The 24,848-nt window shown below is 60.8% G+C and overlaps 1 protein-coding gene and 1 long non-coding RNA gene across 2 annotated transcripts in view; one reads left to right on the top strand and one right to left on the bottom strand.

Moving 5' to 3' along the window:
* Positions 1 to 4,136: 4,136 nt before the first annotated feature.
* Positions 4,137 to 24,848, bottom strand: part of GRID2IP (Grid2 interacting protein) — a 36,779-nt gene continuing 16,067 nt past the window's right edge. The window contains exons 6-22 of the mRNA XM_050980289.1: positions 24,461 to 24,555; positions 23,366 to 23,549; positions 21,862 to 22,016; positions 20,208 to 20,306; positions 18,714 to 18,808; positions 17,972 to 18,115; positions 17,015 to 17,314; positions 15,857 to 16,270; positions 14,879 to 14,966; positions 14,097 to 14,174; positions 12,867 to 13,063; positions 9,828 to 9,983; positions 9,297 to 9,383; positions 8,736 to 8,865; positions 6,651 to 6,769; positions 6,123 to 6,287; positions 4,137 to 5,683 (exon numbers count right to left, since the gene is read on the bottom strand). Of these exons, the coding sequence (XP_050836246.1) occupies positions 5,612 to 5,683; positions 6,123 to 6,287; positions 6,651 to 6,769; positions 8,736 to 8,865; positions 9,297 to 9,383; positions 9,828 to 9,983; positions 12,867 to 13,063; positions 14,097 to 14,174; positions 14,879 to 14,966; positions 15,857 to 16,270; positions 17,015 to 17,314; positions 17,972 to 18,115; positions 18,714 to 18,808; positions 20,208 to 20,306; positions 21,862 to 22,016; positions 23,366 to 23,549; positions 24,461 to 24,555 (2,578 nt within the window). The 3' untranslated portion in view covers positions 4,137 to 5,611. The remainder of the gene's footprint in view (positions 5,684 to 6,122; positions 6,288 to 6,650; positions 6,770 to 8,735; positions 8,866 to 9,296; positions 9,384 to 9,827; positions 9,984 to 12,866; positions 13,064 to 14,096; positions 14,175 to 14,878; positions 14,967 to 15,856; positions 16,271 to 17,014; positions 17,315 to 17,971; positions 18,116 to 18,713; positions 18,809 to 20,207; positions 20,307 to 21,861; positions 22,017 to 23,365; positions 23,550 to 24,460; positions 24,556 to 24,848) is intronic.
* Positions 16,344 to 18,873, top strand: LOC127060175 (uncharacterized). The gene is made up of 3 exons (XR_007778877.1): positions 16,344 to 17,135; positions 17,819 to 17,993; positions 18,773 to 18,873. It is a non-coding gene; the product is annotated as an uncharacterized LOC127060175 (long non-coding RNA).

Here is a 24,848-nt window from a genome sequence, read left to right as displayed (position 1 = left end):
GCCAGGGCACAGGCAGGGAGGGAGGGCAGCTGCCCTGCAGGGACGTTCCCGGAGCGCCGCAGGTGCCGCTCCAGCTCCTCCCGGGGCAGGGAAGCGCCGCGGGTTCCCAGATCCCCACTCCGCCGCGGCCCAGTGGAAATTTTGCCCGTGTTGTGAATTCAGCTCACAGCCCGCTGTCCCCCGGTGCCTGGCACAGGCGGCGGCGCTTTCCTCGCCAGAGATTGTGAGGAAGGGACAGCCGTGGCATGGGAATGAAGCCGCTCAGCCGGCCCTGTATCAGCGGCGCAGCCCACGTGGCTCTCGAGGCACCGCGGCGCTCCAAATGCCTCCTCGGGCAGTTTTTAAAGCATCCCCGGCTCCATCCACCTCCTCCGGCCGCCGCGGCTCGCCGGGGCCCAGAGCAGCCCGGCAGAGCCCCGAACCCGACGGAGCTCCCGACTCGAGGTAGAACTGAAAGGGAACTTACTGCGCTCAGCCGGGTCTTATTCTGCTCCCCGCGCCGGGCACCAGCAGGGCTCTGCCAACTGACAGGCAGCTTAAATATTGCCAGAGAATCGGGGTTTGCCAGCGGAGCTGTTAACAGGGTCACAAGGGATGAGAAGGAATATTTATAGTCAAAGTTAAACTAATTGACCGAAGTTACTCTTTTGGTCTCCCGTGGCTCTGGTGAGAAGTGCATTATTTTCACTATCAGGGCTCCCGGGTCAAACTCCACGGAGTGCCATTCTCTTAAGCAATCTGTGCTCTATGCAAGGCACACAGAACAATAAAAAATCAGGGCTGATGTCCTCTGGAGCTGACGGCCCGTGGCACAGGGAGGAGCTGACAGCCTGTCCTGTGTCTGTGTTTGTGCCTGAGCCTCGCAGAGCGCAGGATCCCTCCGTGGGCTGGGATTTGTGGCACGCTGCTGAGGCTGGAGGTTAATCCCAGAACCGAGTCCCTCTCTGGCAACAGGCTGGAGGTTTGTCTTCTGCATCATCTGTCTGAAATCCCTGACAAACCACCGGGGCCAAAACACAGAGAGTGATGCTGAAGAGGGACCTCACAGCACCGTGACCATGGCAGGAGCAGCTCATAAATCCCAGAACTGGGGTGCCCAGAGCCCAGCAGCACTGCTGAGGAGCCCCTGGCTGGGCAGGTCACCCACCAGCCTGCAGGGTGGATGGAGAATGGGCACTGCACCCTCACAAGCCTAATCCTTGTCCCAGCCTTGAAGTTCCCAGCAGGGATTTTACTGTAGGTGATCCACTAAGGGCATTTGAACCTGCCAGTATCCCAGCTGGGATATTGGGAATAAATTCTTCCCTATGAGGGTGGGGAGGCCCTGGCACAGGAGAAACTGTGGCTGCTCCATGCCTGGGAATGTCCAAGGCAGGGCTGCACAGGGCTTGGAGCAGCCTGGGACAGGGGAAGGTGTCCCAGGGGTGAATGATCTTCAAAGTCCCTTCCAGTGCAAACTTGATGATTCCATGAAAAAAACAGTGTCTGTATTTTACCTCATTGTTCCCCAGTCACAGCTCTGATGAACACAACTGGAGCTCTTTCAGTCTTGTAATTGGATGTGTTGGTTTGATCTGCTATGATTTGGAAACCCCAAATTTTCCTGAAGGTGGATCCTCAAGGGCTCAGGTGCCGTGTGCTGCCTCCCAGCCTGTGCCACCTTTTTCCCCTTGACTTACTACCCTTCCAGGCTTCTTTGTCCCTTTGGCATCTTTCATGGCACCTGGAGAGTAATTACAGCTCGTGGCCCTTCCAGCCACAATCAAGGCACTTATAGGGAGGTTCCCAGGTGGTCCCACTTTGCCTGGTACAAATGTGCCCAGCTGTGATCCACCCTGACTGTGCTCAAGCTCCTTTCCTCTCCGAGGTCTTTTCCCCTCTGTTTCTTGATTGAAATCCCAAAATCACCTGAGGTTTGGAATGGAAGCTGGGATTTCCAGGGACACCATTTCCCAGTGTTTGTCAGGGGATGGAAGTGACACCCGTGGAGCAGGAGCAGCCCGGGCTGTGCTCCCTGCCCTGCCCTGGCTGCTGCCTGAGCTGGTGCTTCCTTTCCAAGGCCAGGCTTTCCTGGGAGGATGATCCCGTGGGCAGGGCTGACCCAGGAATCCTGACTGAGGCTCAAAGGTGCTGGCTCCAGGCAGGAATTACCTTGTGCCTGCAGAAAAGTTACCAGAACCCAGGAGAGGGGGGTGTGCAGGGAACGGTGTGAGACGTGGGGAATGGGGCTGTGGGACACCATTCCTGCTGCTTTATGGGGCTGTGGGATACCATTCCTGCTGGTTTGTGGGGCTGTGGGACACCATTCCTGCTGCTTTATGGGGCTGTGGGATACCATTCCTGCTGGTTTGTGGGGCTGTGGGACACCATTCCTGCTGCTTTATGGGGCTGTGGGACACCATTCCTGCTGCTTTATGGGCTCAGCCTGGAAAACCATTCCTGCTGCTTCTTTATGGGGCTCTGGGACACCGTTCCTGCTGCTTTATGGGGCTGTGGGACACCATTCCTGCTGCTTTATGGGCTCAGCCTGGGACACCATTCCTGCTGGTTTTGGGGCTCAGGAATGGGGCTCTGTGCATTATTCCTGCTGGTTTTGGGGCTCAGGAATGGGGCTCTGTGCATTATTCCTGCTGGTTTTGGGGCTCAGGAATGGGGCTCTGTGCATTATTCCTGCTGGTTTTGGGGCTCAGGAATGGGGCTCTGTGCATTATTCCTGCTGGTTTTGGGGCTCAGGAATGGGGCTCTGTGCATTATTCCTGCTGGTTTTGGGGCTCAGCCCGGCACTGCAGCTGCGGCAGCCGCGCTGGGCCGGTCCCTGGGGGCAGGAGGAGTCGGAGAACTTCAAATGGAATTTCAGGATGGGTCAGGTTGCACGGGCCCCTCGGAGGTCACCAGGTCCACCCTCCCCGCTCCCTGGAGCGCATCTCCGGCATCCCGTGGTTTCAGTGGCTCCAGGGAAGGAGATGACGTGCCCAGCGAGGGACACTGTGGGTGGCTCTGCACGGAGCTGTTCCAGCCCCGGGGAGCTCCCAGGGCTCCAGCAGCCTGCTGTGAACCGGCTGAAGCACAGCACCTGATAGGGAGCTGCTCCTGTCCGTCTGCTCCGAGCGTCACGGGAGATAAATCGCCCCGGGACATAAACTCAGCCTCGGCCAAGAATTCTTTTTCAGAGGGAAACAATTCACTGGCTCATAGAGTTCACTAAATGTTTTCTTCTGAAGGCTGGAGTTAAAAATCCCTACTATTTTAAGAATTTGCTGCTCATTTTGATCCCTCCAGCCTGGATGCTGAGGGGCAGGAAGGTCCTTCTCCACACCAGCCCCAGCCCAGCCAGGTGAGACCCTGCGGGTGTCAGAGGCAGGATTAACAAGTGCAGAAGGTGCAGAATCCCTCACACCAGCACCAGCAGCACGTCTGGACAGAAGGCAGAGGTCTGTGCAGTCAGGAGGCAGAAGGCAGTAGCTTTATTTTAGGAATAGCACATGGGCATTGGGTAGAGACTGAACTGTGAATATACATCGTCCCGTTATCAAATCATATCACCAGAAGTTCTGGCTTTTTGAAAATATTCACATAAAAATACCAAAGGGATTGGAGTTCTAACTACTTCAGAAAGTTACAACGTGTAGCAAAATCTATGTACAGCATCTTCTGTCAGGACAGCTTCAAAAGAACCTCTGGTGGTTTAAATATTGGACATGTTGTTTTAAAAAAAAGGGGGGGGGAAAATCAACAGAATGCAGTGTGCAACATCCAAAAGGGAGAGAGGAGCAGAGGGAGCGTGGCCCTGTCCTGGACCTCTGGGAACACAAGGCTACCCACTACCTGGCACTTAAAGCTGTATAAACGGAGAACACTCGTGAAAATATACTTCACTTTCTACAGCAGGGTTTAAAAAAATACCAAAACCCGGAGATCCGAGGGTCGTAAGGTCTCCCGTAAATAATGCACCGGTCGGTGATTGTGCCCTTGGGCGGCGGCTGCGGGACGAGCCCTTGCTCTGGCCTCGGGGGCAGGCGGGAACTACACGGTGCGGGATGCGGGGTGAGCGGGGGGGATGCGGGACCGGGGGGGGCCGGAGGGACTGGGGAGGGGCAGGAGGGACCGGGGAGGGGCAGGAGGGACTGGGGAGGGGCCGGAGGGACTGGGGAGGAGGCCGGAGGGACACGGGTGGGTTTTGCACGGAGAGGATGCTCACGAAGCGTGGAGAGCTGGAGAGCCCCCGCAGGCGCATGCAGTGGCCGTGGAACGCTGTCCCTCCGTGCCGGGGGCACAACGGGGGGATCCAGGGGGATCCAGGCAGCTGAGAGACAGCCGGGCCATGGGGAGAGAGGGATGGGCATGGCGGGAGGGGGTGTGCACATCTGGAGGAGGGTGTGCACGCCGGGAGGTGGCCGTGGACACTTCTGGAGCTCCCTGGGATATCCCCCATGAAAACTGCTCCTAGAGTAAAGGAACTCCCAGAACCGTGGAATCATTTAGGTTGGGAAAGCCCTCTAAGGTCATCCAGCCCAGCTGCGTGCCCTGCTGTGCCGAAGCCACCACTGCCCCCAGCACTGTGCCCAGGTGCCACACGCACAGACAGACTGACAGCTGTTATCAGCGTTTAAACCCCTCCCGACTGCAGCAGGGGGTGCCCTGTTCCCCCCTGCCCCTGCCGTGCCCCGGAGCAGCCCCTGGGGCTGCACAGCACTCCTGCTCCCTTCCAGGCTCTCGGGGATTCCGTGCTTTCCAAGGAGGCATCGGAATGCTCAGGGCTGTCAGCTGGCGAGGTCCAACAACCTCGTGCTGATGGTGTTACACTCTTGGGAGGGTTTCAAGGTCTGTCAGCCTCTGGCACAGCTTTGTGCAGAGCTGAGGGCCAGGAAGGACCCGTGAGCTGGAAGGATCAGACCGGATCCATCCTCGGGACCACAGGGATGTGCCAGAAGGGCTCTGCAAGGTCCTGCTGCTTTCCATTGCCACTGGCTGCCAGGAGAAGGGAACTGAAGCTTCTGGGCCACCTCCAGTGCTCTCTGCTCCACTGTTCCCCTCTGGGCAGGTGCAGCTCCAGCCCCTCGTGCTCTGCCCCAGGGTGGAGGGGTTTGGAGAGGGGACAGGACTCAGCAGCATCCCCAGGGTCCCAGAGGAGTGGAGGTGGCTGCCCTGCTGCTCATCCCCCTGCTCCCTTCCCTGCTGAGCTGCTCTGGCTGCCCAGGGGCTCTGTGGCCAGGCTCTCCCCCAGCCCAGGGCTGCCTGGGCAGAGCCCCCAGGCTCAGGCAGAGCCCGTGGAGCTGTGGGGAAGGTCTCCAGCGGCTGCTGGGGCCAGCCACGGGTGTGTGGGAAACGTGGGACAGTGGGGTTTTACCAGATGGACACAAAACCCCGGGCTCAGGGATCCCCTGGAAGCGGAGGGTGCTAAGGAAGCTCTGTCAGGACCGGTGCAGGGTTTATCTTGGTGTCGCCCTCTGTCACCTGCAGTGCCTTCTCAGTGTCCTCCTGCCCCGACCCCTCTGTCTGTGACCCTGCTGGGTGGTGGCAGGTGGCAGCAGCGTATTTACAACCAGACTGGACAGGAGCAAATTGCACTTTGTTGGCAAGGAGTTGTTGCACCTCGGGTGGCTGCAGGCCGTCACCAGGCGAGGGGAGAGGTCATCCTGGGGCTGCGCTGGCTCTCGCCCACCTGCACGTCACTGAGAGCCCGCTGTGGGACACAAAGGGCACTGCTGAGTGGGGCTGCTGGGGCAGGAGGAGCTTCAGGGTACTGGCACAGGTGCCCAGAGCAGCTGTGGCTGCCCCTGGATCCCTGGCAGTGCCCAAGGCCAGGTTGGACAGGGCTTGGAGCAGCCTGGGGCAGTGGGAGGTGCCCCTGCCAAGGCAGGGGGTGGGACATGGGTGATCTTTAGGGTCCTTTTCAACCAAAACCGTTCCAGGACTCCATGAACAATCACATCACTCTCCCCTGGGGCTTGTGCTTGGGGCCTCCCTCAGTGTCCCACCGTGGCCAGCTGGTTTGTGTGCTAGAAAAGTTCATCTCACTGAAGTACAGCTGCTCACCAAACCCCATCCCAGTCACACACCTCATTGACACCCTCAGTGACACCCTCAGGAGATACCTGCTGCCTTGGAAAGGTGCCACTCACCTCAAACTTGCTCATGAATTCTGCAAAAATGCCAAAGAAGGCTTCAGAAGTTGTCATTTTTGAGTCCTCCCCGAAGAAGGACAGCACCTTGCTGAACTCCTCCATGGCCTTGTGCTGCAGGTCGTCCAGGGAGCGCATGGCAGGCTGGGCACTCTCCAGGAAGGACTGCAGGGCTTGGCTTAAGGACAAAGAGCTGCTCTGGCAGGGACCCCAACCCCTTATCAATCTCTTATCAGATGGCTGGGCTCCAGCCCAGCTGGCAGCAGCTGCACAGGCACACGTGGAGGTGCTGGCAGGCTCAGCTGTCCCTGTCAGCACAGCTCCCAAGGACAGCTGTCCCAGCACGTTCCCCGGGGCTGTGTCACACAGGGACACCCCCAAACCTGCTCCGGGCTGGCCGAGAGAGGGGACAGCTCCCAGCAGTGCCAGGCAGTGCCAGGCACAGCTCCCTGTGCAGGGAGCCCCCAGGCAGTGGCAGGGGGTCCCTGGGGGCACCCCGAGCTGGGTTCCCCCCTCACAGAAGGATACAGTCATGACAATGGCAAACCTGTCCTCGGCGGTGGCGGGCATGCTGTGACACGCCTTCTGGATGTCACTCACCGTGCTGTGCAGGTCCTTCAGGTCGGCTGTCAGGGTCCTCTGGTTCACTGCAGGGGACAGCGGGGTCAGCGGGGCTGGCACACGGGGGGCTGGCACACCCAGGGGCTGGCACACCTAGGGGGCTGGGTCTGCTCCCATGGCACAGCGAGGTGAGCAGCGTGGGCCAGGGGGCAGTTGTTGCCCTGATTTTTTAAGATTTTCTGAGCCTTTACATCCTTGTAACGAACTCTCTCGCACCCTTTCTGTTAATAACTCATTGTTTGGCATTCTTTTCTGGAGGAGGAGAAATCTGATGGGCTGTTGGTTGGTCCAGTGCCATTGGAGAGGTGGCACTGTCACCCTCCAACCCGCTGTCACTTTTGGAAATCTGTAAATGCTGGAGTCAGAAATTAAACTTCCTTTTTCTTCACCTTGAGAGCAGCGGGGTGCCCTGGTGTTCTTTCGTGTCCTGTAGTGACAGTCAGTCTGTCTGTCCACACTGCTCTGTGCCCATGTCCTGCTGTCCAGGCAGGGTGGACAGACAGACAGTGCTGCTGGGACCAGCAGGTCACCAGGAGCTCTTGGTGCTCACACCCAGAGCAGCCAGGAGAGCCCAGCCATGGCAAGGACAGGGAGCAGCCAGAGCTCCTGGTGATGGACACCCAGGAGGGACACAGGACATCAGGACAGGGGGACACAGTGCCAGGAGTTTGGGCAGCTGGGAGCCTCCAGTGATGGAAGGGTTATTCAAGAGTTAGGCCAGATACAAATTCCAGCTGGGAAAGCTCCAGGTACAGACCTTCCTCCAGTGGAAATTTACAGCTCCAGGCTGGAGTTTGCTCCTTTATTTACCCACCTTAGCACTAATTCCCCAGGGAATTGCTCACAAACAGCAGGGGATGCTGTGCAAGGGGAATGCAGCTCCTGCTTGGTAGAGATTCATTAAAATCACAGATTGTGGAATCATTTAGGCTGGGAAAGCCCTCCAAGGTCATCCATTCCAACTGCTTCCCCAGCTCTGCCAAAGCCAGCACTATCCCATGTCCCCAAGTGCCACATGCACAGGGCTGTTAAATCTCCTCGGGGATGGGGACCCCACCCCTGCCCTGGGCAGCTGTGCCAGGGCTGGGCAGCCCCTCCAGGAGGAAATTCTCCCAAAAATCCACCCTGAGCCTGCCCTGGCCCAGCCTGAGGCCGTTCCCTCTGCTCCTGTCCCTGTTCCCTGGAGCACAGCCCGACCCCCCGGCTGTCCCCTCCTGGCAGGAGCTGTGCAGAGCCACAAGGGCCCCCTGAGCCTCCTTTGCTCCAGGCTGAGCCCCTTCCCAGCTCCCTCAGGAATTCTCCAGCCCCTTCCCCAGCCCCATTCCCTTCCCAGGCCATGCTCCAGCCCCTCCATGTCCCTGTTGTGAGGGCCCAGAGCTGCCCCAGCACTGGAGGCTCCCTGGCAGTGCCAGCACAGGGATGGGCTCTGCCCTGCCCCTGGGTCACACCTGCCAGCCTCTTGTGACACCCCCAGCTCCAGAGGATGGAGAACAGCCCCAGCATGTGTGTGATGGGTTTTCATTGCTGAAAACTGAGCTAGAGGGTCCTCGGTCAAGGCGACCCAGCTGTGACTGAACTGAGACCCCTCCCCGAGGTCCTGCAGCACAGGTGACAGTGGCAGTGCAGTGCTGGCACCTGCAGCAGCACCTGCACACCTGGGTGGAGGCTGGGGCACACCATCCCCTGGCACTTCCACTTCCTCTGCCTCCCCAGCACCTCCAGGATGCCTCTGAAGGTGGGAATCATGGTCTCAAGGCAGAAGGGAGCACCAGGGCAGGGGACAGAGCCTCGCCCAGGCACTGCCACGTGCAGCAGTGTGGGATGGGTGACACCTCACTGTCACTGAGCTGGCCCTTCCTAAGGCTCTCCTCCTGCTCAGGACCTTTGCTCACTTGCTCAGGCTCCCATCCTGCCCCTGCCAGGCTGTGCAGCTCCAGGCTGAGCCCGGGCTCACCCCCAGCCCAGAGGCAGTGCAGCCCACCTCTCCTTTACCTTTGGCAGCCAGCGGCACCGTGGGAAGGTCCTTGGCAAAGCCCAGGAGCTCTGGGAAGTGTTGGCTGAGGGATTTGGCAAGAATGTGCAGGAAGGTGGATTTCCCATCCACAGTCTTGGTGGTGTTCAGCTGCAGCAAAGCAGAAGGAGTGAGGATCCCCCTGCAGAGGGAGCGGGGTGCCTGCTCCTGGCTCAGCCCCACTGGGGTTGAGGGTTAAACTGCACATTTCATGTCTACAGACATTCAGGGTTTACTGATGAGGGCTGTGGAGATGCCCCTCCTGCAGGGCAGGGCTGTCCCCTGTCCCCACCCCTCAGGAGTCCCAGTGCAGCCCCTCTGGGGTCAGCACCTCTCCCACCCACACCTGGGCCCTGGCCAGCCCCAGCTGGGCAGGATTCCCACCCAGAGCCACAGCAGAGCCTCTCTCAAGTCCCCCTGTGGATAACCCAGCCCCCTGCACCCTCCCTGGCACCCAGGGCCTCCTTTGAGAGCAGCTGTGTGGGCACAGGGAGCTCCCAGCTGGCTGTGCCCTGCCCCAGGAGCGAGCCTGCTCTCCTCACCTCGGTGAGGAAGTTGATTTTAAAGCCTGTGGTTTTGCTGGTCTTGGGCTGCCCGTTGTTCAGGTAGTTTCCCATGGCCAGCACGAACTGCAAAGGGGAGAGCAGGGGATGGGGGGCTGCTCACCTCCAGCCCCTGTGTCCCCCCATCTCCCAGGACTCTGAATCCCTGTTCCCCACCCTGTCATGTGCAGATGAACACTGTCCCCAGGGGGGTCACTGGCCAGGAGGAGTGACCTGAGCAGTGAAACTGAGGAGTTTCATCACCCATCTGCAAATGCCTCTGAGCACACAGCGACCTCATTTGTCCCACCTGCCTTTTTTTTATTTTTTAAAGCAAACCCAAATGAATTAACAGCAATTTGGGACAGCTCATCTGAGGAGGGTCACAGAGGACCTGCAGTGGAATTTGTTCTCTCTCTGCCAGGCACAGCCCAGCCCAGGATCCCAAAAACACCTCCTCGGGGGGAAGGGCAGTGTGGGGGTGCACAGGGACTGGTGGTGACTGTCACAGGGAGAAGGGACAGCTCTGACCTCCAGGATCTTTGCCAGCTTCTTGCTGCTTTTCAGCTCCAGGGAGGCCTTGCAAATGCACTCATAGCTGGCTTTGATCTCCTCGGTCTTCTCCTGCAGGGTGGTCTTGAAGTGCAGGCTGCGCAGGCGGATCTTGTACTCGGGCACCGACAGCATCTGGGCAAAGGAGGGCAGGGTCACCATGGGCAGGGTCACCCTGGGCAGGGTCACCATCCAGGGCCACCACCTGCAGGGCAGGGCCACCATCTGCCGGGCAGTGCCACCATCTGCAGTGCCACACCCCCCCTCTGCTGCCCTGGGCATGCAGCAGGAGCTGCAGGTGGCACAGGGAGAGGCTGGGTGGGTGTGCTGCCAGGGATGGGCACTTCCACACCAACACCCACGGGTGACTTTGTCAACAGAATATAAATCAGAGCTGGGCAAAGCCACTGTCACCAGGGAGCAAACATTGTGGTGGCTCTGCAGCTCTGAACCAGCCCCTGGGAGCTGCCAGACCCCCCAGGCATCAACCAGGCATCACCCCCATGGTCCCAGTGCCACCAGCCCCAGGTGTGAGTGTCCTGCTGGCAGGGACAGGCACACACAGCCACCCCCAGGTGTCAGTGTCCTGCTGGCAGGGACAGGCACACACAGCCACCCCCAGGTGTCAGTGTCCTCCTGGCAGGGACAGACACACACAGCCACCCCCAGGTGTCAGTGTCCTGCTGGCAGGGACAGGCACACACAGCCACCCCCAGGTGTCAGTGTCCTGCTGGCAGGGACAGGCACACACACAGCCACCCCCAGGTGTGAGTGTCCTGCTGGCAGGGACAGGCACACACAGCCACCCCCAGGTGTGAGTGTCCTGCTGGCAGGGACAGACACACACAGCCACCCCCAGGTGTCAGTGTCCTGCTGGCAGGGACAGGCACACACAGCACCCCAGGTGTGAGTGTCCTGCTGGCAGGGACAGGCACACACAGCCACCCCCAGGTGTCAGTGTCCTGCTGGCAGGACAGGCACAACCACCCCCAGGTGAGTGTCCGGGGGGACAGCACACACCCCCAGGTGTCAGTGTCCTGCTGGCAGGGACAGGCACACACAGCACCCCCAGGTGTGAGTGTCCTGCTGGCAGGGACAGGCACCACAGCACCCCCAGGTGTCAGTGTCCTGCTGGCAGGGACAGGCACACACAGCCACCCCCAGTGTCAGTGTCCTGCTGGCAGGGACAGGCACAACACACAGCCGCCCCCAGGTGTCAGTGTCCTGCTGGCAGGGACAGGCACACACAGCCACCCCCAGGTGAGTGTCCTGCTGGCGGACAGGCCCACAGCCCCCCAGGTGGTGTCTGGGCAGGGACAGACACACACAGCCACCCCCAGTGTCAGTGTCCTGCTGGCAGGGACAGGCACACACACCAGCCACCCCCAGGTGTCAGTGTCCTGCTGGCAGGGACAGGCACACACAGCCACCCCAGGTGTGAGTGTCCTGCTGGCAGGGACAGGCACACACAGCCACCCCCAGGTGTGAGTGTCCTGCTGGCAGGGACAGGCACACACCAGCCACCCCCAGGTGTGAGTGTCCTGCTGGCAGGGACAGGCACACACAGCCACCCCCAGGTGTCAGTGTCCTGCTGGCAGGGACAGGCACACACAGCCACCCCCAGGTGTGAGTGTCCTGCTGGCAGGGACAGGCACACACCCAGCCAGCCACCCCAGGTGTCAGTGTCCTGCTGGCAGGGACAGGCACACACACAGCCACCCCCAGGTGTCAGTGTCCTGCTGGCAGGACAGGCACACCAGCCACCCCCAGGTGTCAGTGTCCTGCTGGCAGGGACAGCACACACAGCCACCCCCAGGTGTGAGTGTCCTGCTGGCAGGGACAGGCACACACAGCCACCCCCAGGTGTCAGTGTCCTGCTGGCAGGGACAGGCACACACAGCCACCCCCAGGTGTCAGTGTCCTGCTGGCAGGGACAGGCACACACAGCCACCCCCAGGTGTCAGTGTCCTGCTGGCAGGGACAGGCACACACAGCCACCCCCAGGTGTCAGTGTCCTGCTGGCAGGGACAGGCACACACAGCCACCCCCAGGTGTCAGTGTCCTGCTGGCAGGGACAGACACACACACCCCCAGGTGTCAGTGTCCTGCTGGCAGGGACAGGACACACAGCCACCCCAGGTGTCAGTGTCCTGCTGGCAGGGACAGGCACACACAGCCCCAGGTGTAGTGTCCTGCTGGCAGGGACAGACACACAGCCACCCCCAGGTGTCAGTGTCCTGCTGGCAGGGACAGGCACACACAGCACCCCCAGGTGTCAGTGTCCTGCTGGCAGGGACAGGCACACACAGCCACCCCCAGGTGTGAGTGTCCTGCTGGCAGGGACAGACACACACAGCCACCCCAGGTGTGAGTGTCCTGCTGGCAGGGACAGGCACACACAGCCACCCCCAGGTGTCAGTGTCCTGCTGGCAGGGACAGGCACACACAGCACCCCCAGGTGTGAGTGTCCTGCTGGCAGGACAGGCACACACAGCCCCCCAGGTGAGGTCTGCTGCAGGGACAGGCACACACAGCCACCCCCAGGTGTGAGTGTCCTGCTGGCAGGGACAGACACACACACCCCCAGGTGTGAGTGTCCTGCTGGCAGGGACAGACACACACAGCCACCCCCAGGTGTGAGTGTCCTGCTGGCAGGGACAGGCACACACAGCCACCCCCAGGTGTCAGTGTCCTGCTGGCAGGGACAGGCACACACAGCCCCAGGTGTGAGTGTCCTGCTGGCAAGGACAGGCACACACAGCCACCCCCAGGTGTGAGTGTCCTGCTGGCAGGGACAGACACACACAGCCACCCCCAGGTGTGAGTGTCCTGCTGGCAGGGACAGGCACACACAGCCACCCCCAGGTGTCAGTGTCCTGCTGGCAGGGACAGGCACACACAGCCACCCCCAGGTGTGAGTGTCCTGCTGGCAGGGACAGGCACACACAGCCACCCCCAGGTGTGAGTGTCCTGCTGGCAGGGACAGGCACACACAGCCACCCCCAGGTGCCCAGGCACCTGCAGCACGAACTGGTCGGGCTCGCTGAGCTTGCCGGGGCTCTCCTTGTAGCTCTGGAAGCGCTGCACCTCCTCCCCGTCCGGGGCGTAGAGCAGGAGCTGCTTGATGTGGGAGGGCTCCAGGCGATCCGTCTCCATCGTCATCAGGATCTGCCGCAGCTCCACGTGAGACAGCTTCAGGTGGGCGATCAGGATGGCTGCGGAGGGAGGCACGGCGCTGTCACTGGGGGGAAGGAGGGGACACCGGGGTGTGGCAGTGCTGGGGACACACTGCCCAGCAGGACAGAGGGACACACTGCCCGGCAGGAACAGAGGGATGGACACACTGCCCGGCAGGACAGAGGGACACACTGCCCGGCAGGAACAGGGGGATGGACACACTGCCCGGCAGGACAGAGGGACACACTGCCCGGCAGGGACAGGGGGACACACTGCCCGGCAGGACAGAGGGACACACTGCCCGGCAGGGACAGAGGGACACACTGCCCGGCAGGGACAGAGGGACACACTGCCCGGCAGGGACAGGGTGGGGGACACACTGCCCGGCAGGGACAGAGGGACACACTGCCCGGCAAGACAGGGGGATGGACACACTGCCCAGCAGGACAGAGGGACACACTGCCCAGCAGGACAGAGGGACGGACACACTGCCCAGCAGGACAGGTACAGGACTGGGACAGGAGCGGGACATCAACGTCCCCAGGGAGTGAGACCCGTGCAGGTGCCCAGGCAGGCACAGCCTGGCACAGGGAGCGCTGTCCCCTCCCTGGGACCTGCAGGGGCAGCGTGGGGACCCACGGGTGGCTCTGGTCCTGCAGCCCCCCAGGGCACCACGTACACCTCACTCCCACCCCAGGCTGGGCTGTTCTGGGACCAGCCCTGCTCCCACAGCCCCCAGGCCCAGGGGGATCCCTGGCAGGATCCCACCGAGCCCTCCCACCCTCCTCCCGACCAGAAGCACATCCTGGAGAGGCAGCACTGCCCCTCCACTGCCCGGCTTCCTGAGGGGTCTGCCCTCCCCAGGACCACCGGGCACATCCCATCTCCCTCCTTCCCCAAGAGCTCCCTCCTTCCCCAAGAGCTCCCTCCTTCCCCTGCCCGGGTTGCAGGATGAGTCCAGTCCATCCCAGCTGAGCTGTGCCCATGGGATTGAGCTCGTGGTCCTTCCCTTTACCTTTCCAGTTCTCTACATCCCACCTGTGGGCCCCTTTTGGGGGTACCTTCACTTACATGTGTTGTAGGCCTTTTTGTGGGACAAAATTTCAACCACGTCTTTCTTTTTAAAGTTTTCAGGCATGAGAGTTGGCTCTGGAAGAGAAACTGAAAGATTTAATCATGGGTAAGGACAGGCTCCGGCGGCTCCAGCGGGAAGAAAAGTGTCCTGCAAACAGTGAAACCATGAATGAGAGGGAGGAGGACGGATGCTTTGCACACAGCAATGGCTCCAGGAATCCTTGAATTCTGCAATTCAAAGATCTCCCCAGCGGAGGACTCAGCTGGAGCTGAAAAAGGTAAAAGGAGAGGTGAAACACACACAAATCCCAGACTGCTCAGAAACACCCTACAAACAGTGTCCCCTGAGATGAGTCCCATTTCATCCCACTGCCAGCCGGACACCCACGGATGATTTGCACAAAGAGTAAAGTGCTGCTGGCGGTGATTTCTCTGGACACAGGAATGTTTTCATGGCTTTTTCAGCATTTCCAGAGTTCTCAAGCACTGCAGCTGCAATTGGTGAAAGCCCCAAGCTGGGTTTCAGTGCCCAATGAAATGTGGAGAGAAAATAGACCATGGCAGCAGAGATAATTAAGGGAGATAACGAAACCATGTCCACCTTAATGATCCACTGTGCCACCAGCCACAAAATCCTGAGGATGAACAAATTCATGCCACGGGTGATGTCACAGACAGGCATTGCCGTGCTGCCCATGGAGCCCCAGCTCCTCCCAGTCCCTCCCAGCTGGCACCAGTCCCTGCTGGTCCCAGGACCTGTTCTGGGGCTCAGTACTTACTCGTGGGCTTCTGAGTCCCAAAGTGCAGCTCCAGGTCGAGGTATTTGACCATATCACTCAGCTTGTCGTAATCCGAGTCTTCCCCGAGCTGTGGGGAGGAGGAGTCAGGAGCTGTGCTGGCACGGGGACAGCCCCACGGTGCCACCTGTGCTGGCACTTCCCCTGTCCCCACGCTCAGCTCTGTGTGCCCAGAAGAAGCCAGGACAGGCTGGTGACACCTCCTGAGACTGGAGGCTCAGCCCCTGCCCTGCAGATTCACTCAGCTCCTGACACAGCTGAAATCCTACAGAGCACCTCTGGCTTCACTTGCTCCTTGCACAGGATCCCCCCACTGAAGGATAAAATGGGAATTCCAGGAGCTTCAGGGATATTTCTGGGTGGATTTTTCCAGGATATTCCTTCCTGGAGTGCTGGGGAGAGGGACCTGCAGGGTTTCAGGGCCTGTGGGACTGGAAGATGATCCCACAGCTCCCCTCTGGCTGCTCAGGGCACGGGGAATAGGGCATGGCCTGAACACCGGGAGAGACCAGAGGCTGGGAGTTAAACCCTGGGGAGGGACGGGATCCCCCCCAGAGTTCTGCACCACATCATGGCCACGATGCCAAAGGACTGTCCTGTCTTGTCTCACCCCTCACCTCTGCTGTCCCCTCCACTGTCCTGCCCTCTCGGGGCTCTCCCATCTCTCTGCTCCACCCATCCCCATCCTTTCCCACTGAACCCCCCCCCACCAGCTGCAGAACACATCTGGAGGCAGCTCCTGGCTGTGGCAACCCCTCAGGGCAGGGAAGTGCTCCCCAGGACGCTGCAGACAAAACCAGCAGCTCAGAGCCTTCCCAGGGCCTCTCCCCAGCCCAGCAGTTTGTTCCAAACAGCCAAAGGACGCACGGGAGCCCTGCAGAGCCTCAGCACAAGTCACTGCTCCCCAGGGCGCAGCTGGGACCCCCAGGACCTCACCCCCTCCCCTCTCCCGGGTCATACCTGCCCCCAGATGGTGCCCTCCGAGTTCTCCACCTGCTCCCAGCGCAGCCTCTTGACGCTCATGTGGTTGGAGTCGCTGCGGCGGTGCAGCAGCCCGCGGTGCAGGGCGGGGGCGCAGGGCACGGGCGGCGGCGGGGGCGGCGGCGGCGGAGGGGGCACGGGGTGCAGGTGGCTCACCAGGGACTTGGGCGCGGGGGCCACGCTGCCCTTGGTGGCCTCGGCCTTGGCGGGGCCGCCCTGGGGGTCGTGGAACTGCAGGGGGGGCGGCGGGGGCGGGGGGCTGAGCGGAGGAGGGGGGATGTGGTCCGAGAGCGTGGAGTAGGTCAGGGAGCTGCCCTCGTCGCTGCTGCTGATGTACTCGCTGCTGCTGACATCGTTGGTGACGTAGCTGCCCTGGTCATCCTGGAAACTCATCTGGGGGCACACAGAGCAGAGGCTGAAGGTGGCATCTCGTCCTCCAGCCACCATCCTCCATCCTCCTCATCCTACATCCACATCCTCCATCCTCCTCATCCTCCATCCACAACCCCCATCCTCCTCGTCCTCCCCACCCACCATCCTCCTCATCCTACATCCACATCCTCCATCCTCCTTGTCCTTCACCCACCATCCTCTTCATCTTCCATCCACAATCTCCATCTTCCTCATCCTACATCCACATTCTCCATCCTCCTCATCCTCCGTCCACAACCCCCATCCTCCTCATCCTCCATCCACATCCTCCATCTTCCTCGTCCTCCCCACCCACCATCCTCCTCATCCTACATCCACATCGTCTATCCTCCACCCACCATTCTCCATCCTCCTCATCCTCCATCCACATCCTCCATCTTCCTCGTCCTCCCCACCCACCATCCTCCTCATCCTACATCCACATCGTCTATCCTCCTCATCTTCCATCCATATCTTCCATCCTCCTCATCTTCCACCCACATTTTCCATCCTCCTCATCCTCCACCCACCATCCTCTATCCTCATCATCCTCCACCCACATCCATCCATCCATCCCTCCATCCATCCCTCCATCCCCACCCCCCCGCTGTGTCCTGCCCCTCCTGCCACCTGCAGAGCCCAGGACGTGTCCCCTGACCCTCACATGGGCATCTCCATGCCCAGGACACCACAGCCGGTGCTCTGGCGAGCCCGTGCCGCGCTCACCTCCTCGTAGTCATTCTCAGGGGTGAGGAACTCATCCACGATGGTGACCCGGTGTCCCAGCTGCTCGCTGAGGGCGTCCAGGAAGCGGTCGGTGTCGCGGCTGCGCGGGGGCCGGGAGAAGGTGAAGAGCTTCTTCCGTCGCGACAGCGGCGAGTACTGGCGGCGCTTGGGCGACGGGGCCGGGCTGCTGTCCAGGCTGACGTAGGGGTTGGACTCGGTGCTGCACGGCGAGGCCACGCTGCTGTGCAGCCGGTAGTAGCAGGGCTGGCTCGCCAGCTCGCTCGGCCACGCCAGCCCCGGCTTGCGGCCACCTGCGGGACAGAGCCCGGGAGAGCTGCGAGGGTGTCCTGCAGCTCCCTGAGAGAGGGGGGAGAGGAAGGGAAAGGGGAAAGGGGGAAAAGGGGGAAAAGGGGGAAAAAAGGGGGAAAAAAGGGGGAAAAAAGGGGGAAAAGGGGGAAAAAGGGGAAAAAGGGGGAAGAAAGGGGGAAAGGGGGAAAAAAGGGGAAAAGGGGGGAAAAAGGGGGAAAAGGGGGGGAAAGGGGGAAAAGGGGAAAAGGGGGAAAGGGGGAAAAGGGGGAAAAAAGGGGGAAAAAAGGGGGAAAAAAAGGGGGGAAAAGGGAAAAAGGGGGAAAAGGAAAGGAAGAGGGAAGAAGAGGGAAGAAGAGGGAAGAAGAGGGAAGAAGAGGGAAGAAGAGGGAAGAAGAGGGAAGACGAGGGAAAGGGAGGGAAAGGGAGGGAAAGGGAGGGAAAGGGAGGGAAAGGGAGGGAAAGGGAGAGATCTTTCCAGGTGTGCTCCCATGCCAGGTGTGCACCACCCCACACCCAGCACTGCCCTCCACCAGCTGGAGCTCTGCAGAGCCAGCCCCACGCTCACCCACAGAACCATCGCTGCTGCCTTGTGAAACAGCACCAAGGGGACACTGCCTTGTCCCCCTCCGCCTGGCCAGCACCACCCACCGTGCCCTGAGGTCCCCCAGAGGTACCTGCAGCGTGTGGCAGCTCGGGGGCGGGGGGTGATGTCCTGTGCAGGGCAGTGCTGCCCGCCTTGCCAGCAAAGCCCCCGATCAGGCGGTTCTCCAGCTCTGCGTACACAGCTGACATCTGGGGGAGGACACAGAGCTGCTGCCATGGCCAGGGCCTGGGGAGCCCCACAGACCTGCCATGTCCTGGGGACAGGACAGTCCCCACAGACCCGGCTGCCCAGAGCAGCTGTGGCTGCCCCTGGGTCCCTGGCAGTGTCCCAGGCCAGGCTGGGCAGGGCTGGGAGCACCTGGGACAGTGGGAGGTGTCCCTGCCGTGGCAGGGGTGGCACTGAGTGGGCTGTGAGGTGCCTTCCAACCCAAACTTTTCTGGGACTCTCTGGCCCATCAGTACCATCTCTTACTCTATAAAGGGGGGCTTCACCCCAGCCCAGGCTGCCCAGCCCTGTCTGAGCCCCCCAAGAGCCTCTCACTGATGAGGCTGCAGGATGACTCTGGCAGACATCAGCCTCATTAAAGGTGACTAATTGCCCAGGGAGCTGACCTCAGAGAGGGGCAGGGACACCCTCAGCCCCTGCAGGTATTCACCCACAGACACACCATTCCCTTCTTCCTGCCGTCCTGTGCTCACAGCAAAGGACCCAGACTGCCTTCCTGTGGCCACACCACCCCACACCCGTGGGCAAAGCCCTGCAGAGGTGTCCCCTGCCCCTGCACACCATTTTGGGGTTGGGTGTCTCCGGGAGGGACGTGCCATCTCCTGCCTGTCTCTCTCCAGGGATCAGGCGGACGGGGACCTCCACGGTGTCACTGCCTGCAGGAGGGAGAGACAAACCAGTCACTGCTCTGTCTGTGCCCCAGCCCCACAGCCCAGGCCCACACGGGGCCCCTGTCTCCTGCTGAGACCCAGAGTGACCTCCCTGCCCCAGCTCCCGGCTCTGGGGGTCCCGAGGGAGCAGTGCAGGGCGGGTTTGAGGTCAGCAGACAGTTCCAAGCTGCTCTGCTCTTCCCTCGGGGCAGCTGAGGACAGGGCTGCTCCCCACAGCTGGCCAACATCTGCCCAGACACAGCTCCCCTGCAGCACACAGCTGTCGGCCGCTCTCCAGGCTCTAATCCCCACCAGAAGAGCTCCTCGGAGCCAGCTCAGAGGATCTTCTTCCCCTGGGAAGTGTCTGAGAGCCCCCTGGCAGCTGAGGGACACCACATGGCCAGGAGGTCCTCAGGGAGGTCATGGTCAGGAGCACAGGTCAAGGGCCCTTCAGCATCAGCCAGGAGTGATGGAACAGGCAGGTCTGTGTGCCCTGAAGGGAGGCAGGGCTGGTGCCACCCACGGGCTTTGTCACAGTCTCAAAGTGGCCCTGAACCATGATCTCCTTCCTCACATGGATTTCACAAGTGGGGTTTTCCCTGTTAATTGGATGGACTCCGAGAATGCTCAGAGGGAAGTCGTAAATTTTACCCCCAGAAGGGCAGGGGGAGCCCAGGCCAGCAGGAGCAGTTCACAGCTGAGTAATGGAAATAACATTCAGCCTTATGATCAAGTGGTCTCTTAATGAATTGGTTCTTTCACCATGGAATTGCTGTCCCTGGAGGAGTCCATGGATGTGGCACTGAGTGCTCTGGGCTGGGTGACAAGGTGGGGATCAGCCACAGGCTGGACTCTGTGACCTTGGAGGGCTTTTCCAACCTCAGTGATTCTGTCATTCTGTAATTCTGTGATTCCATTTCAGAAAACATGGATTTCCAGCCAGTGCCTCACTGCTGGCTCTACTCTGACCTCCCTCCATCTTTGCCTCCATCTTTTCCCATCATTCACGCTTAGGAATCTCTCAGGAATTTGTCTTGGGGCAGAGCAGGACACAGCAGGCACAACCCCCATGTCCCAGCCCCACTCACCCACCTGCTGCCCCCTCCTCAGGACAGGGGGTCCAGCCCCACTCACCCACCTGCTGCCCCCTCCCAGGACAGGGCTCCAGCCCCACTCACCCACCTGCTGCCCCCTCCCCAGGACAGGGCTCCAGCCCCACTCACCCACCTGCTGCCCCCTCCCCAGGACAGGGCTCCAGCCCCACTCACCCACCTGCTGCCCCTCCTCAGGACAGGGCTCCAGCCCCACTCACCCACCTGCTGCCCCTCCCCAGGACAGGGCTCCAGCCCCACTCACCCACCTGCTGCCCCCTCCTCAGGACAGGGCTCCAGCCCCACTCACCCACCTGCTGCCCCCTCCTCGGGGCGGGGGGTCCTGAGGCTGCCCCGGCACAGGGAGGCCCCTCGGATGGAGCTGCGGTACCGATCCTCAGCCTCTGCCTCTGCTGCAGAGGAAACACCTCCGTGAGGCACAGGCAGACCCCACTGCTCCTCACCCTGCACAGGTACCCCCAGAGCTCCCCAGAGCCCCCCAGGGCCATGGAACCCACAGCAGCTGCCATTCCCAGCTGCCATTCCCAGGTAGCTGCTGGCTCCATGCCCAGGTGCTCCTGCCAGCACAGGGCAGGGATGGATGCTCAGGGATGGGACATCCAGCCCCTTTTCCCAGCAGGATTGCCATCCACCAGCTCATGGCCCACATGGAACTCCAGCCCTGCGCTGGGCCGGTCCCAGGAAACTCTTCCTGCCCCCAAGGGAAAAGGAGGAAGAGGGGCCAGCCCTGGAATGCTGCCTGCAAGGAGCACATGGCCCATGCACTGTCCATGTGCAGCTCAGGGTGGCTCACGGGATGGAGGGATGGAGCATCCAGCCCTGAGGTACCCAGCACTGGGACATGGGAGATCACCCAGCTTGGAAGCCATGGGAAGGACCGGCCCAAATCCAGAGATCTCTGGCCATGGTGCTGCCAGGCACAGACACAGAACAGACCAGAACAACCAAAACTCTCCTGCTCAGAGACTGAGAGGAGCCAGGGACCAGCCTGGAGCTGGGAACAGCAGCCTGGGACAGGGAGATCTGCTCCTGTGCTTCCCTCCTCCCCTGGCTGGAGATTCCTGCTCTGCATTCCAGGAATGCAGAGCTGTGAACTCCACACTAACGACAGGCCATGAATTCCTGGGAATCTCCAGCCCATGGCTGAGCTGTGATCCTGCACACACAAAGCAGAGGGGGCTGAGTGCAAACCCAGCGAGCAGATCCAGGGTGCAGGGAGCACAGGATCCCGTGCACAGCAGGGAGGATTTGCACCAGGACTTGGTTCTGCTTCCTGCTAAAGTCACTGGGTTCCTGCAGGACTGACAAAGTCCTGCTAAAGTCACTGGGTTCCTGCAGGACTGACAAAGTCCTGCTAAAGTCACTGGGTTCCTGCAGGACTGCCAAAGTCCTGCTAAAGTCACTGGGTTCCTGCAAAAGCCTCTCCTCAAACAACACTTCTTCTACCTTTGCTGAGTCTAAAATTAACACGCCTGTGTGAGCAGCTGAGAATAGGGAAATTGGAAGCAATTAAGAGTGCAAATGCACAGATTAGGACATTTCACTTCAAACCTGCTCTCCCCGGTGCACTGCTGGATTTGTGCTGCCACAGAGCCAGGTGAGGGGGATGGTGAGGGGGACCAGGGACAAGGGATCACCAACTGCCTCTGTGTCTTCGTGGAAGAGCAGCAGCACCTCTTCAACCAGGGATGTTTTTGTGACATCCCAAGGGATGCCGTGTCACCCTTATTTCACCTCCCTGGTCTGAATGCTGCCCTTACACCAGCTGCTCCCTTCCTGCACTTCCTCACCTCTAACCACCTGAGCAGCTTCCAGGAGCCCCCAGAGTCACCCTCTCAGGTGCCATCTCTCCTCTCCATCCAAAACTGCACCAGCACGAGGGACTGAGCTCCCAGCACCCGTCAGGACACGGCGTGTCCCTCCTGGAGCAAGGGGGCTCCCTCTCACCTGCCAAGGCCTTGTACCCCAGAAACCTGTCAAGCTTTTGCTGGCAGTGCTCCTGCTCCTCGTAGCTCAGCAGCTGGTAGATAAACTGCCAGAGGATTTGCTTGGCTGGGGTGTCCAGCACCGGGTACACATCCACAATGAGAGTGTCAATGGTCCTGCAAAACAGGAGAGGGCTGGGCAGTGACGGTGTCAATGGTCCTAAAAACCAGGAGAGGGCTGGGCAGAGACAGTGTCAATGGTCCTAAAAACCAGGAGAGGGCTGGGCAGTGACAGTGTCAATGGTCCTGTGAAAACCAGGAGGAGAGGGCTGGGCAGTGAGGATGTCCCTCTGGCACTGCCCCTCCTGCTTCCCAGCCTCTCCTCTGCCAGGGACTGCTTCCATCACGGCAGAGCTGCAGCGATTCAAAACCACCTGGGGACATGGCCAGTGCTGGCCTCAGCAGTGCTGGGCAATGGCTGGACTCGCTGGTCTCAGAGGGCTTTTCCAGCCTCCATGATTTGATGAGTAAGAGGGGTGGGGGAGCACCAGAGAGCAGAGAGAAGCCCTGGAAAGACTGGAATTTCAGCCAGCTGCAGGTGCACAGGCTGAGGGAGAAATGCACTGGGGAGGGTGGCTGGGCTGGCAGCGCCTGGGGCCAAAGGCTCCATCTGATTTTGGTGTGTAGAGCAGGGAAAAGGGCTCGTGGGAACAGCTGAGCACCCCATCCCATGAAGATAGAACAGCCTGCAACAGGATGAAATTCTGCCCTGGCACAGGTGCCCAGAGCAGCTGTGGCTGCCACTGGATCCCCGGCAGTGCCCCAGGCTGGGACAGGGCTGGAGCAGCCTGGGGCAGTGGGAGGTGTCCCTGCCATGGCAGGGGTGGCACTGGGTGGGCTTTAAGGTCCTTTCTAACCCAAATCATTCCATGATGCTGTGACAGCCTCTGATAAAGCACTGCTGGAAGCCCAAGCAAGGGCAGGGAAGGAGGTCACTGATGGGATCTGGAGGGTGCCAGGGGATGTGGCTGGATCCCTGCACAGGGCAGGGGGGATGTGCTCCATGGCAGGACCAGGGCTCTGCCAGCCTCAGCCATTCCCCTGCAGCCACCAGGGAATGCTGCAGCCAGGATTCTGGGAAGAGTGAAGAGACAAGGATGGAACGTGGAGAGATTTACTGGCAGAGCTGGAACAGGATCTGCAGCTGTCAGGGACAGCCAGGCTGCAAGGCAGCCTGCACTGGGGGATAAGGGATAAGAGGTCAGCAGCTTAACCTAGAGGAACCAAAACCTGAAGGATCTGCCCTGTCCCCAGGCAGGACACCTGGGCTGAGGTGAGCTGGGGCACAGGGAACACCTGGCTGGGGAAGCTGCAGAGCACAGGCACAGTAGAGCTCCTGTGCCAGCCTGCCAGGCCAGGTGTGCCCTGCCTGACAGCCACCGTGGCACTGCTCCAGGGCAGTGCCAGGGGAGGGGGCCCAGCTCCAGGGCAGTGCCAGGGGAGGGGTCCCAGCTGGCAGGAGTTACCGGTGGTGGAAGAAGCCCTCCAGGGCCTTGCAGACGGTGAAACGCTCGGGGGGGGTCAGCAGGTGCTCCAGCTGCTGTGTGAACGTCCTTCCCTGGATCTTGATGCTAGAGGGGAGAATCTCTGCAACCCACTGCAGGGAGGTGAGGGCTGAGGAGCTGCTCGGGGACTCAGCAGAGTCAGAGTCTGCAAAATAAATATTCCATCTTTCCTTGGCTTCTTTGGAGGGCAGTGGAGCAGTGTGGGGGCCACTGGCTGCGTGCTTGGAAGTAGGTCAGGTTGGAGGGGCTTTGGAACAGCCTGGTCTGGTGGAAGGTATCCCTGCCCAAGGCAGAGGGGTGAAATGAGATCATCTTTAAGGTCCCTTGCAATCCAAACCATCCCAGGCTGCTGGGGCTGTGTGAGTGCACCTGCAAACGAGTTGGGCATCCCAGGACGTGAGGCTGAAAGGAGTGCAGTGCTGCTCCAGAGGGAACAGCCAGGCCTGGCTCCCAGCTCTGGGCATTTGGGAGCAGCACCCCAGCAGCACAGGGACCCTCCAGCCTCCACAGGGCTTGGGGACCACGCTGTGCCCAGGAGATCCTGCCCTGCACAGGCACCCTGTGCTGCCCCAGGCATGCTGAGCTCTCTTCAGGCACCGATCCCTGCAGCAGGATAACAACCCTGCACAGCTCCCAGCCCTGCAGCAGGATAACAACCCTGCACAGCTCCCAGCCCTGCAGCAGGATAACAACCCTGCACAGCTCCCAGCCCTGCACAGCTCCCAGCCCTGCACAGCTCCCAGCCCTGCACAGCTCCCAGCCCTGAGCCACGGGGTTGGGTTACTGCAGACAAGGACAGCACACACTGCACAGGAAGGACACTGCAAGGGACACCAGGCACAGCCACAGCAGGATGAGCCCTCCTGGAGAGCAGCCAAGCCTGGGATCCAGCCTGATCCCACCGTGCCAGGGCCACGTGCCCCGGGGAGAGGAGCATCCCCAGGCAGCGTGTCACACCTGCTCAGCCCACGGAGGCCCCAGCAATTCCCTCCTGCCCCAGGAACGGGGGAGCTGGGTGGGCTGGCTGCCCTCCAGAGCCTCCCCCTGCACCCTTACCGTGCGAGAAGCTGACGATGCCCTCTTCCACCACCAAGGTGGGCATGGCCCCGCTGCCCTGCAGCATCGACACCACCTTGTCATGGGAGCAGTTCCTGCAGGCACAGAGAGCCCGTCAGAGCTGCTCCAGCCCCGGGCAGCAGGGAGCACACAGGGCTGGCAGCTGCCCTCCTCTGCCTTGGGAAAGCCTCCTGGTGCTGCTCAGAGCCAGAGGGGTCTGGGCACCTCTGTGATTCCCTGGATTCTCTCCATCTTTGTGACTCCCTGTGATTCCCTGGATTCTCTCCATCTTTGTGACTCCCTGTGATTCCCTGGATTCTCTCCATCTTTGCTCAGTTTTCCCTGTGCTGCACAGGGAGGAGCCCCCGAGGGAGAGCTGGATCCTGCC

This window comes from Serinus canaria, chromosome 14 (genome assembly GCF_022539315.1).
Source record: "Serinus canaria isolate serCan28SL12 chromosome 14, serCan2020, whole genome shotgun sequence".
NCBI lineage: Eukaryota > Metazoa > Chordata > Aves > Passeriformes > Fringillidae > Serinus > Serinus canaria.
The sequence above is the reverse complement of the archived record's forward strand: the minus strand, read 5'-3'. Positions and strand labels throughout refer to the sequence as shown.